The sequence below is a fragment of the Alosa alosa genome, chromosome 17 (genome assembly GCF_017589495.1).
Source record: "Alosa alosa isolate M-15738 ecotype Scorff River chromosome 17, AALO_Geno_1.1, whole genome shotgun sequence".
Classification (NCBI taxonomy): Eukaryota; Metazoa; Chordata; class Actinopteri; order Clupeiformes; family Clupeidae; genus Alosa; species Alosa alosa.
The window spans coordinates 25,085,694-25,098,095 of record NC_063205.1 but is presented as its reverse complement, the minus strand read 5'-3'; the positions used below and the strand labels follow the sequence as shown (position 1 = coordinate 25,098,095).

General features: G+C 44.8%; 1 protein-coding gene across 2 annotated transcripts in view; it reads right to left on the bottom strand.

The window, feature by feature from the left end:
• Positions 1 to 2,628: 2,628 nt before the first annotated feature.
• The window catches only part of nup37 (nucleoporin 37), a 19,599-nt gene continuing 9,825 nt past the window's right edge, over positions 2,629 to 12,402 (bottom strand). For both annotated transcript variants that reach the window (XM_048268641.1, XM_048268640.1), the window contains exons 6-10: positions 6,930 to 7,020; positions 5,590 to 5,771; positions 5,207 to 5,257; positions 3,136 to 3,229; positions 2,629 to 2,855 (exon numbers count right to left, since the gene is read on the bottom strand). In XM_048268641.1, the coding sequence (XP_048124598.1) occupies positions 2,742 to 2,855; positions 3,136 to 3,229; positions 5,207 to 5,257; positions 5,590 to 5,771; positions 6,930 to 7,020 (532 nt within the window). In that variant the 3' untranslated portion in view covers positions 2,629 to 2,741. The remainder of the gene's footprint in view (positions 2,856 to 3,135; positions 3,230 to 5,206; positions 5,258 to 5,589; positions 5,772 to 6,929; positions 7,021 to 12,402) is intronic.

Genomic DNA, 12,402 nt, shown 5'->3' with positions numbered 1-12,402 from the left:
CGTGTGTGTGACGCTTGCTCCCTGTTCTTCCTGAGCTCTTCTAAGAAATACACTTCCTAAGGCTTACACTATCCTCCTTTTCTTCCCTTCCTCTCTCCCTCCCTCAAGTTCATCATTCTCTGTTCATTTGAAAGCGTTTTTCTGGGCCTGTGCCCAGTAGCCCCTCCCTCCCTCCTCTCTCTCTCCGTTTGTCCTCTCCTCTCCTCCCTCCTTCCCGGTCACTCTGCTTTTCTCTCAGCTCTCTATCCTTCTCTCTCCCTCTCCTCCTTCCATCCCTCCTCTCCTCCCTATTCTCTATCCCTTACTCCTCTTCTCCATATCCATCACTCTCTGTCTCTTCCCCCTTCTCCTCTCCATGTAATCCTGGATTATAGGTCCAGGTCTTTGCATCTGTGATCTGCGTCTATACCATTATTGTGTGTGTGTGTGTCTGTGTGTGTGTATGTGTGTGTTCTGGATTTGTTTCGTAGCCTCTTGTTTTGTAGCCTGGTCCTACCAGACACTCGTACATTTCATAATGTACAGAGAGTCTGGCCACTTTCCATTGCCAAGCATTACCTTCCTTGAAGGCAAGTACTCTGTTGAAGTTTAAAACTATTGGATCTGCCATAACCAATCGCTAACGTTTGGTCATGACGTATGTCTGGCTCAAACTAGCGCACAACCTCAACGTCATCGTTCTCAGCCACTCCCTCTGTTCGCTGATTGGACCTGCAGATTTTTGCAGGAGAAAACCCACAAATATACCACAGACTCAGACGACGTACTGAAGGGAAATAAAAATTGAGCATAAGTACGTAGGAGGGCGGGGCCAGGCTACTTGTTTTGTAATAATCAACATGGTCATGAGAGTTTGCTTAATTTGATACTTGCTTGTGCTCGCAGCACAATTGTAAGTGGAAGGAACATCACAGCATCATCCACCGGCCATGCACAGGAGCTCCTCGCAAGATTTTTGACCAGAGAGTCAGAAGGACAGACAGAAGAGTAGCCCAAGAGCCATGGACCAGTCGGAGAAAGCTCCAGAAAGCTTGGAGGCAGCAGGTACAATTGTTAGACAGAAAATCATGCACACCTCATCCAAGGCCTCTATGCACGCTCACCCCGCACAACTCCATTACTGAGGACAAACATGTCAAAGTTTGTCACACAGCATTTGGACGAGACTATGAAGAGTGTAGTCTGGTCAGACAAGGAGCCATTTTTTTCTCGGAGAATCTTGCCACCAAGATGATGAGGATGAGATGTGGGTGGACCTTCCAGCAGGACAACGATCCAAAGCATACAACAAAGGAAATTCTCAATTGGTTTCAGAGAAAGGAAATCAAGGCCCTCACTTAAATCCAATTGGAGATTTCTGGAAGGAACTAAAAATCAGGATACACGAGAGGGACCCCTGGAATCATCAAGATTTAAAGACTATTTGTTTAGAAGAATTGGCCGATATCAAACCTGAATACTGAGACTGATTAGTTCCATCTTACAGGAAATGTCTTGAAGCTGTCATTACAAACAAATGTTTTTCCAGAGTATTTAAGAAATGTCAGTAGGTGTGTTCAATACTTTTTTTTTAGTACACATAACTTTATTTATGGACTTTAATGTTTGGATTTTTTTTGTGTGTGGATTACCTGAGTTAATACTAATGTCTATTGAAATAGGTGAATAGCCTCACTGGACGTATACACTACTTACTGAAAAAAATTTTTGCCGCGTTCAATACTTATTTCTCCCGCTGTATATGTAAATGTTATGTGTGTACATGCAGTTTTGCCATTTTTGTGTGAGCCTGTATTTGTGCAATCATGTGACTGAAAAGCACATTTTTTGAACAAGTTCATTTTTCCGAGTGTCTGTGACTGCGTGATTTTACTGTTCCGAGTGTGTATGCCCGGTTGTAATTAATTTTGCAGAATGTATGTATATATATATGTATGTATGTGTGTGTGTGTGAGTTTGATGAGAATGATTTAGCTTTGTGTGTGTGTGTGTGTGTGTGTGTGAGAGTGGTGTGTGTGTATGCATGAGTGTTTGTGAGAGTGTGTGTGTGCGTGAGTGTGTTTGTGCGTGAGAGTGTGTGTTTGCGTTAGTGTGTGTGTGTGTGAGTGTGTGTGAGTGTGCGTGAGCATGTGTGCATGAACGTGTGTGTGTGTGTGTATGCATGAGTGTGTGTGTGTATGTGTGTGTGCGTGAGTGAGAGTGTGGGTGTGCGTTAGTGTGGGTGAGTGTGTTTGTGTGTTGGCACGGTTCTCCTGCTCCTCCTCTAGTCTGACCTGTGTCTCACCCTTCGCCAGCTTGGCAGCGGGTCAGGCCGGAGGTGCGCTGCTTCGCAGAAGAGCCGAGCACTGCTCCCCTACACACACGGCTGTCTGCCTGGGATCATCCCTGTCTCTGCTTAACACCACATCATCCTGTTAGTACATGCAAAATACCTTTCACACACACACAACTCCTCATATTGTCCGTCCCGTCCCACCCCACACACACACACACACACACACACACACGCACACACACACAACTCCTCATATTGTCCGTCCGTCCGTCCCCCCCCCACCCCACACACACACACACGCACGCACGCACAACTCATTCAAAATAAAGCTTTTATTGCTAAAGCAAAAAACAAAAGACACAAAAACAGAGAGTGCTTATCAAAATAGACTATCTTTATCAATTCGTAGTGCAGTTAGTTGTTTTGAAATCACCAGGTCTTCTTGTAACTTCCAGTTTGTTATTGGTCACATTTCAGTCATCCAGAACGACAACTTCCTGTCGCCACCTGTCACACATAGTGGTAGGCTGCGGTGCCAGCTGAGCCCGCCCCCAACAGTGGATGAACCAATCATCACAGGCTACAGTGAAATCATAAAACATAAGGTCAAAGATTGGCACACATAGCCTATAATTACCCACAATGCACAGCTGAATCCATGCATTGCTTTGAATAAATAAATATACACATGCATTTTTTTTATTTCAATTTCTTCATTAATCAATCATAAATTCTTAAATATCAATATAATTACATACATAATAACACACACATTTGAAATTCTGATTTTGTTAATTTAGTTGCCTTGTTAAACTAGCCTGTTAAAGGTGAGGTCAAATGTACCATATGTCCAGGTTTACCTGTGGATGGCTGAGGTGGTGGACCAGCAGCTGGCTACTAATCTTCCCAGGGCACCCAGTGGTGGAGAAAAGATTCTCATTGGCCCTCGACCACCTTGCGGAACACAGACCAACCAATCACAATCAACTCTCAGTTGACATCACTGTCCAGTCATCACTGGCAGGATCAGCTCATCAAAGTCAAAGTCAAAGTCAAAGTCAGCTTTATTGTCAATTTCTTCACATGTTCCAGACATACAAAGAGATCGAAATTACGTTTCTCACTATCCCACGGTGAAGACAAGACATATTTTACCAATTTAGGTCCACAGACAAACATAACATTCAAGTAAAACAAAAAAAGTAAATAAGTAAATAAGAGGGCACATATAATAATGAAAAAATAAGAGCAGCAAAAATGTGGTTGAATTGTGCATAGACAGTCAATAAAAATACTAGTGCAAATTCAGGCCAATAAAAGGCTTGGGTAGTTCTGTTTGACCTAAGTAAGAAGAAAGTGGCATAGTGGTGCAAGTTATGTAAGAGCAGCAGAAGTGTTGTGTTTCAGGACAACAACACCAGTTGTAAAGTGTACAAGTGTGCAAGTGTGCAAGTGGAGTAGTGCAGGCGGCCATTTTTTTGGTCCAATGTCCAGGATGTTATGTAGCTGAGGGTGGAGGGGGAGAGGAGGGAGAGAGTTCAGCATCCCACGGGCTTGGTGTATGAAGCTGTTGGTGAGTCTGGTAGTGCGGAGGATGTGGCTTCTGTACCTCTTCCCAGAGGGCAGTAGATCAAACAGATTGTGAGCGGGTGACTTGCATCACTCACAATTTTGGTCGCCTTGTATGGTGAGGTGGGTGGTGTAAATGTCCTTCAGGGAGGGGAGTGAAGCACCAATAATCCTTCCAGCTGTGTTCACTACGCTGCAGGGCTTTCCTGTTGTATTCAGTGCAGCTTCCGCCCCCACACAGCGATACAGCTGGAGAGGATGCTCTCGATGGTGCCTCCGGTAGAATGTGGTCATGATGGCTGGTGGAGCACTTGCTCGCCTGAGTTTCCGCGGGAAGTACAGGCGGCGCTGAGCCTTTCGCCAGTGATGCAGTGTTGGTGGTCCAGGAGAGGTCTTCACTGATGTGCACCCCCAGGAATTTGGTGCTGCTCGCTCTTCCACCACAGCACCGGCCGATGGTCAGTGGCAGGTGTTGGGTGTGACCTCTCGGAAGTCAACAACAATCTCTTTGGTCTTGCTGACGTTCAGCAGGAGGTTGTTGTCCCTGCACCACGTGGTCAGATGGTGGACCTCCAACCTGTATTGAGTCTCGCCGCCCTTGGTGATGAGACCCACCAGAGTTGTGTCGTCAGCAAATTTCACTATGTGATTGTTGCTGTAGGTTGCAGTGCAGTCATGCGTCAGCAGGGTGAAGAGCAGCGGACTGGAGCCGCAGCCCTTGGGGGCCCCCTGTGCTCAGTGTGATGCTGCTTGAGGTATTGTTGCCAACACGCATTTCACTTGGGGCCTCTGACAGAGGAAGTCCAGTAGCCAGTTGCAGAGGTAGGTACTGAGTCCCAGTTTGTCGGTACATCATCATCAGTACAATGGCCATTGCTATTACCATTCTCTATGACCACCAATATCCTCATCATCATGTTAATAAACCACAGCATGTTTGCCAAGAAACTATTATTTTCCAATAGAGGGCTTAAAACAATGACCATTTCTGTGCCTGAAGTTATCAGACACATTCAAAGGTATTATATATTATATCTAACAGCGGAGCATGCTTGAATTCAGGCACAACTTTAAGCCCTGCCTATAACATCATCATCTTCCTCATCCACATTATCACTAAGCCACTATAAACATGCACTTTAGTTTAGTTGATTCCTTGAATTGGTAGGGACAATGCGTGTCAATTACACTTTACAAATGCTTGGGTTTCGGCAAAGGGTTCATTCAAGCAACAAACACAAAACTAACACACAAACAACAAGCACAAGTAACACACACAAGTAAATGTAACATGTAAACAAGTAAATGTAACATCACACAAACACAGACACAGACACAGACATGGCGAGAGGCAGTGGTTACCTGAAGAGCCGAGCGCGGTCTACATGGCACGGCTTCTTCCTCTGGGGGTAACTGCAGTAAGGAGGGAGTACACGTTGACACATTTAGGGTCTATGCAAGCAACGCAAACTTAGCCGACAACGCAAAGCCAGGTGCAGGTGACCTCCCACACTAGCCTGTCTGTGCCTACCACCATTCCCACTTTGATGTTGGTTAATAAAAACACACACACTCAATTCTCCCTCAAACACACATACAAAACACACATTCTCTAACACCAAGCCTCCAAGTTACACACGGACACATTTAGTATCACACACACAAACATAAACACATACACAAAAACTCTCTCTCTCACTCACACACAAAAACTCTCTCTCTCTCTCTCTCTCTCGGTCTTTCACCTAGAGCGGGTGACGTCCCATATGACCCAGTCTGTGCCCACGACGGCTCCAACCTTGATGGAATTGGCAAGGCACCAGTCGGCCGACATGAGCGGGATCTGCCCACAGTCCAGAGACAGGATGGCCTGCTGGGACACCAGGTCGTAGAAACGGATAGTGCCCTTCTTCTCCGCCACCATCAACTGCAGAGGGAGAGAGGGAGGGAGGGAGGGAGGGGGAGGGAGAGAGAAGGAGAGAAAGGGAAAGAGAGAGATTAAGGGAATGCAGGTAGGCCCAAGAGAGCGATAGAGGGAGAGAGAGAAAGAGAGAGAGAGTGTGGGTGAGTGAGAGGGAGAGAGACAGAGGGGAGGAAGATGGAGAGAGAGGTAGAGAGAGAGAAATAGAGGTAGAGTGAGTGAGAGAGGGAGAGGGTTAGAGAGAGACAGAGGGGAGGAAGAGGGAGAGAGAGAGTGAGTGAGAGAGGGAGAGGGATAGAGAGAGAGACAGAGGGGAGGAAGAGGGAGAGAGAGAGTGAGTGAGAGAAAGAGAGGTAGAGTGAGTGAGAGAGGGAGAGGGATAGAGAGAGAGACAGAGGGGAGGAAGAGGGAGAGAGAGAGACAGATGAGACAAATGGAGTTGAGGGCCACCATTGTGTCCTTGAGCAAGGCACTTAACTCTCAAGTTGTTCTGGGGAGACACTGGCCCTTGTAAGAATTGATGTACAGACAGACAGACAGACAGACAGACAGACAGACAGACAGAGAGAGAGAGAGAGAGAGAGAGAGAGAGAGATGGCAAGATGATAGAGTAGGTAGGAAATTAGTGGGATCAAAAAAATGACCTCAGACCAGACTTGGGCTCTGGTCATCTCAAGCACTAAACTCTTACAGCACCCTCCTGAGGTCTTAACCCTTACACCGGTACAAATGTTGAACGTCGAATGAGCCCAATATTAAATTCAACATGGAATTTTAGAACCTTACAGAATCTTCTGTTAGAATGTTCAAAACTCCCCTGCTGAAGGGTCAAGAGGCGGGCTAGTAAGAGATGCTAGCACCCGTGCTGCAAGTTGTTGGGTAGAGTCAACACAACGCAGGTTACAGCACAGTGTTTGTCTTAATTGTGCTGTGGGTGTCTATGGAGTCAGGTAGGTGCAAATAGGAGCCATATTCATTTGGAGGCGCTATTGGTCATTCAAATGAGAATCCTACAAAGAAGGGTACACACACACACAGACACTGACACACACACACACACACACACACAGACACTGACACACTCACACACACCTGCACGTATGCAAACGCGTGCTCGCATACACACACACAAACGCACCCACCCACCCACACACACACACACACCTTTAGCACTTCGGCCGGGTGCCAGCACACACTCATGCCAGGCGAGCGAAGTTTGAATAGTGCAGTCTCATTGCCATCCAGATCCCAAACCCTGGAGAAACAAACAAAACACACACAAACAAACACACACACAATTTGTTTTAGAACTCATGAACTAATCATGCACACAGAGATCTCTTCAGTCATACACTTGATTGTGTTAGTGTTGAACACACATTACAATGTATTAAAGGGACACCAGGCAACGTTTTCGTGTTAATTACTCATCTTCGTAAGTCGGTATATGGTTAAATGACTCATTACGGGGTGAATAAAGGATCTCTCGCCCGCCCCTACTGCCTGTAGGAAGAATATCCCACTTGCAAGTTCGGTGTATCCTACCCGCCGATGGATGAGTTTACAGCACAGAGGCAGGCTAACGAAACGCTAGAGATTGTTGCAAACGTGTGTACAATGGCAGAGCCGGCGAAGAAGCAGCGAAAACCCTTGATGGAAGACGCAAAGAAAAGGAAAAGAGCTTCAGACCGAGCGAGGGGGAGTTTCGTAGAGAAAAAGCATCAGGCTTGCCTGGTGTCCCTTTAAACAAACACACACACACACACACACACACACATTAACAAACAATACAAAACAGTGGTAACCAATCATGTAAAGACACTTAATCATGAAAACACAACTCTCTTTAATCATGTTTACTTGACCATGTTAATTAAGTAAGCACACACACACACACACACACACACACACACACACACACACACACGTGTGCACATGATTGCGTGTGTGTACGTGCACACACTCTTGCACACGAACACACACACACACAGTGCTCAGAGGATGAAGAACGGAAAGAACAAAGAGAAAGGAGAGGAAATATGACTGTGAGCTTATGCCGATGCTGTCCTCAAGTGACCTTTATCAAACACACACATACACACACGCACGCACGCACGCACGCACACACACACACACACACACACTCCAGACAGGACAGGATGTCCGGAATTCAATCAGACATGTGTTTGGGAGCTAAAAAAAGCTGCTGACAGAATCAAGCGGCGGGGTCAGATCCTGAAATAAAACTTAACGAGGTCTCAATTAGGCACGAAGAAGGGAGCCAGTCGGGCCCACTTAACTACCACCAACAGAGGGAGTACACTCACATTCTCTCTCTCACACACACACACACACACACACACACACACACACACTCTACAAACAAGCATACAAAACAAACACACACACACACACACACACACACACAGACAAGCATACAAACACACACACACACACACACACACACACTAGCAAATGAACAAACACACACACACACACACACACCCTCTACACACAGACACATGCACATATCGTCCCTTTCTCTTCTCTGCAGTCTACATTTGTGTTTCTTGCTTCAGTAAGAGAAGGTAAGGGTACTTAAGTAAGTGAAGGTTCAGGGCAAGGTCGAGCTTTGGAACAATCTTTCCAGACGACATCAAAAATTACATCAGTTTCAAATCTAGACTTAAAACCAAACTGTTCTCCTATGCATTCTGCTGCAGAAGTGTAACACTATGTCCTAACAGGATCCAAGATAGTGACTGTCAATGTTATCGGTCTACACTGAATCCGTTAAATATGCCCTTCTATTGCGTTGTATTTCTCATTCAAAATAGCAGAGCAAAGCGAGTGAACAAGCGAGTGTACAACAAATAGAAACGGGGCGTACAACAAAAGTTCTCTCAAAACGTTGTGTTGCATCGTGCTGCTCTCGTCGCTTGCGGTCAGGACTCTCCAATGGAAAACAATGTACTCAAACGGAATTTATCGCTAATGTTCGCTTGCATGGCGTCCGGTTAGGACATGGTGTAAGTAGCAGTCAGTAACTGTTAGTGAGAGGAGGTACTCTCGGAAGAGAAGGGGTCTTCAAAAGTTTCTTGAAGAAGTTCTTTATCACTCTCTCCCCTTTAGTCTTTCACTGGTTATCCCTTAAAAAGCCTCTTCTCTTTCCCATGTGTAACCCGCACGACGAGGGAAGGGCCTGTGCTTGTGCGGGAACAGTCTAGTTCTAAACTCTAGGTTCAAAAGGAGACTGGTTTAGGTTATTACTAGACCACAGTTCAATGACTCACCCCAAGACAACACACCACTCTCAAAGATTCTTCTTTAAATACAACATATATTTATTTTAACATTCAAATATCATTCAATTCACTCAATGCAATCATATATTATTCTATTCTAAGGTATCAGTGGAAATATAAAAAAACTATTGTGATATATAGTAGTGTGTAGTATATATTAACTATTTCATTTGACTGTATATTATTGATATTCTATTTAAAATATATTTATAGTCTATTTAAACCCTATTTGATATACCCTTTATTTATTGATCTATTTTAATCGTTATATGTTATACTATTTTATTTGACTCTATATTCAATTTATTACTATTTCTACTTATTTGATTTATATACTTATGGTATCAAATCACTTTTCCTTATACAATAAAAATAATTCTTAACATATAACTGTAATATCAGTTTATCAGAAGTGCCGGCACTTAGGTAACTTTTTTAATAAATAATTCCCTTGAGATCTCTGAACTTAAAATAACAAAATAAACATAAACCCCAAAAATAAAAGAGAGTGCACTCAAAATAAATAATTAAATAAAAAATAGTGGTGGATGTAATTCCTTAATGTCACAGTTTGTGGGTGTGAGTGTATTTGCCCAGATCCTACCACAGTAACTGGGTGGAAAGTGGATGAAGGCGGGGGTTCAATTTCTCGGAATATTGCAAGGAAGAATGGTGATGAGGAAGGGTATCACAGCAGGGAATTTGAGGTATCCAAGGCGTAGGTCAAGGAGTGGTTGAAGGGGTAATCAAAAAACCAGTCTGTACAAAATTGTACAGAATACTAATTAATGCAATGGATCTCCTTCTTAATCATTTCTATAATAAAACTATCATAGGCATATCATAACTGAGTACTGAGGTAGACCAAGTTCATAAAATGCTAAAGTTCAGAATATTATTTCCATGAATCCATTTACGTTACCAGTTTGTTTGGTTGCTATGGGTTCACATGGTAACCGCAGAGCGGTTAGCTTGAAGGCTATCTAAGACAGCTAAACAGCACTTTGGCTTCCCAGAATAACAAACACAGGATACCTTTTTTTTGTTTTAAATCCTAAATTGTTTGTGACGTCATACATTATAAAATCGATTTCATTAAGAGGTTGTCCTGACTGGTTTTTAAAAAGTATAATCACTCACGAAAAATACATTAGGGCGTATTTAGGGTCATTAGTCTCCAGTGTAGGTGGCTTAGCTTAGGTAAACATAGCTTAACTTAGAAAAAATACGATTACAAAATAAACATTAAAAAAATACTAGCTCACCAGGATTCAAGTGATTAATACATTTTCATCTGTTACGATGGTCCAACGAGGTCTTTGTTCAGGAAGTGGTTTATCTGTAACAGTTATCAGGATAATAACGTTGTAACACACACACACACGGGTCAGGGGGCTGCTCTAACGCACGCTACACTACAAGCTCAGGGCCAAACCACTAGCTTACCACTGCACCCAAGAGGAGATGAAAACACCCTTCCAAACCATTATTGGCACTGAATGAGGCTCCGCCACACACACACACACACACACACACACACACACACACACACACACACACACACACACACACACACACACACACACACACAATCTCGCAACACCTCCCTTTCTGAACACACAAATGCATACACACACACACCCATCCGTGCACACATCCAAAACCACACATACACACACACACACACACACTCAGACTTACACTTACACACCCAAAACATTCGAACACTCAGGCGCCAGACCACACACATATACATACACACACATATATATGTATACACACACACACACACACACACACACACACAATACACACCTTTGCATGCAACACTGCTGACAAAGAACAATGGCATTACGTAACACCTTCCTGCTCGGAGAAGCCGAGGGAAGCCGGCGATGCCAAACAATAACCCGCGGCGGCGGCCATGACTGTGGAGGGACATGAAAGAGGAGAGGAGAGAAGCCGAAGACCGCACGAAGAAAAACAGCACCCGCCCCTGAGCGAGCGACCACCTCCCCTTCCTCCCGCCAACGCAGGAGGGGACCCTGAGCACAGGGGCGCGGAGGAGAGATGGAGACCCACAGATACAGACGCATGCACAAGATACTGTTCCATAACAGAGTTGTGAGTCAGAGATGGATGTAGAGGGTAGAGGTGTGTGTGTGTGGGGTGGTATGAAGGAGAGGGCAAATAAACAGCCCTCACACCGTCTTTATCCTGACACGCAGACAACAGCTGAACTTGAGAAGCTTGGGTGGACACACACACACCAGGAGAAACTGCTCAGCAAACTGACAGGAACAGAGTCATGAGAACAAGCAGCCAGCGACAGAAAGATAATGCAAAAGAGGACACAGACAGGAAGTGTGTGTTTGTCTTATTGAGTGAATGTGTGTGTGTGCATGTGTGTGTGTAGGTGCTTTATTACACTCAATGAACTCTGTCAACTGTGCTTACTCTCCGGTGACCTGCAGTACCCTGTCTTCGCCTCTAGGGGGAGAGGGGTTCTATGTGTTGTCTCATCAGCATCACTGAGGCAACAGGGTGCAAATGCTCTCCTGGCTCAGTCTATGAAGACTCACTCAGCACACAAACAAATATGCTGCCAAGTCACACACTCCCTCTCTCTCTCTCATACACACACACACACTCACTAACTCAATTATCCTTTCATACAAAGAAAATTAAAAACGACATATCCCACCATATCACTGTGTCCATGCGTGTTAAACACAAACACACACACACACACACACACACACACACACATAATGTTTTTGTTTTTCTGCCGATCTGGTATTAAGTCAGCTGGACCCTGTGATGCGTGTCCAGACATAAATAACCTGTTGATGTGCTGGAACAGAGATGGCCTCTGCTTGAAAAAAAAGGGATTGTGATGAGGAAACCTTAGCGCTCCACCGGAGGAGTCTGTCTCTCACACTCACACTCACACACACACACACACACACAGGTAGATATTCTAGGGCTTGCTCAGGGATTCACGGATACTCATAGCACTGAGTGCACCAAGGCAAGTGTATGCTTTGCATGTAGGAATGGTGTCCATGCACACAGAAGCAAATATACATAAGGATGTACCAGAATTCATGGAGGCCAGCCCAGCACGCACACGGACACAGACACACACACACACACACCAACATGTACACCTCATGCGTACAAACTCCAAGGTGTACACACACACATGGATATGTACACACACAGTTCCTGTCCCACATCACAATGTCAGCTATGTGTGGGGTCTCTCTCTCTCTCTCTCTCTCTCTCTCTCTCTAACTTGATCTCTATCTCTCTTTCTCTCTCTGTCTCTC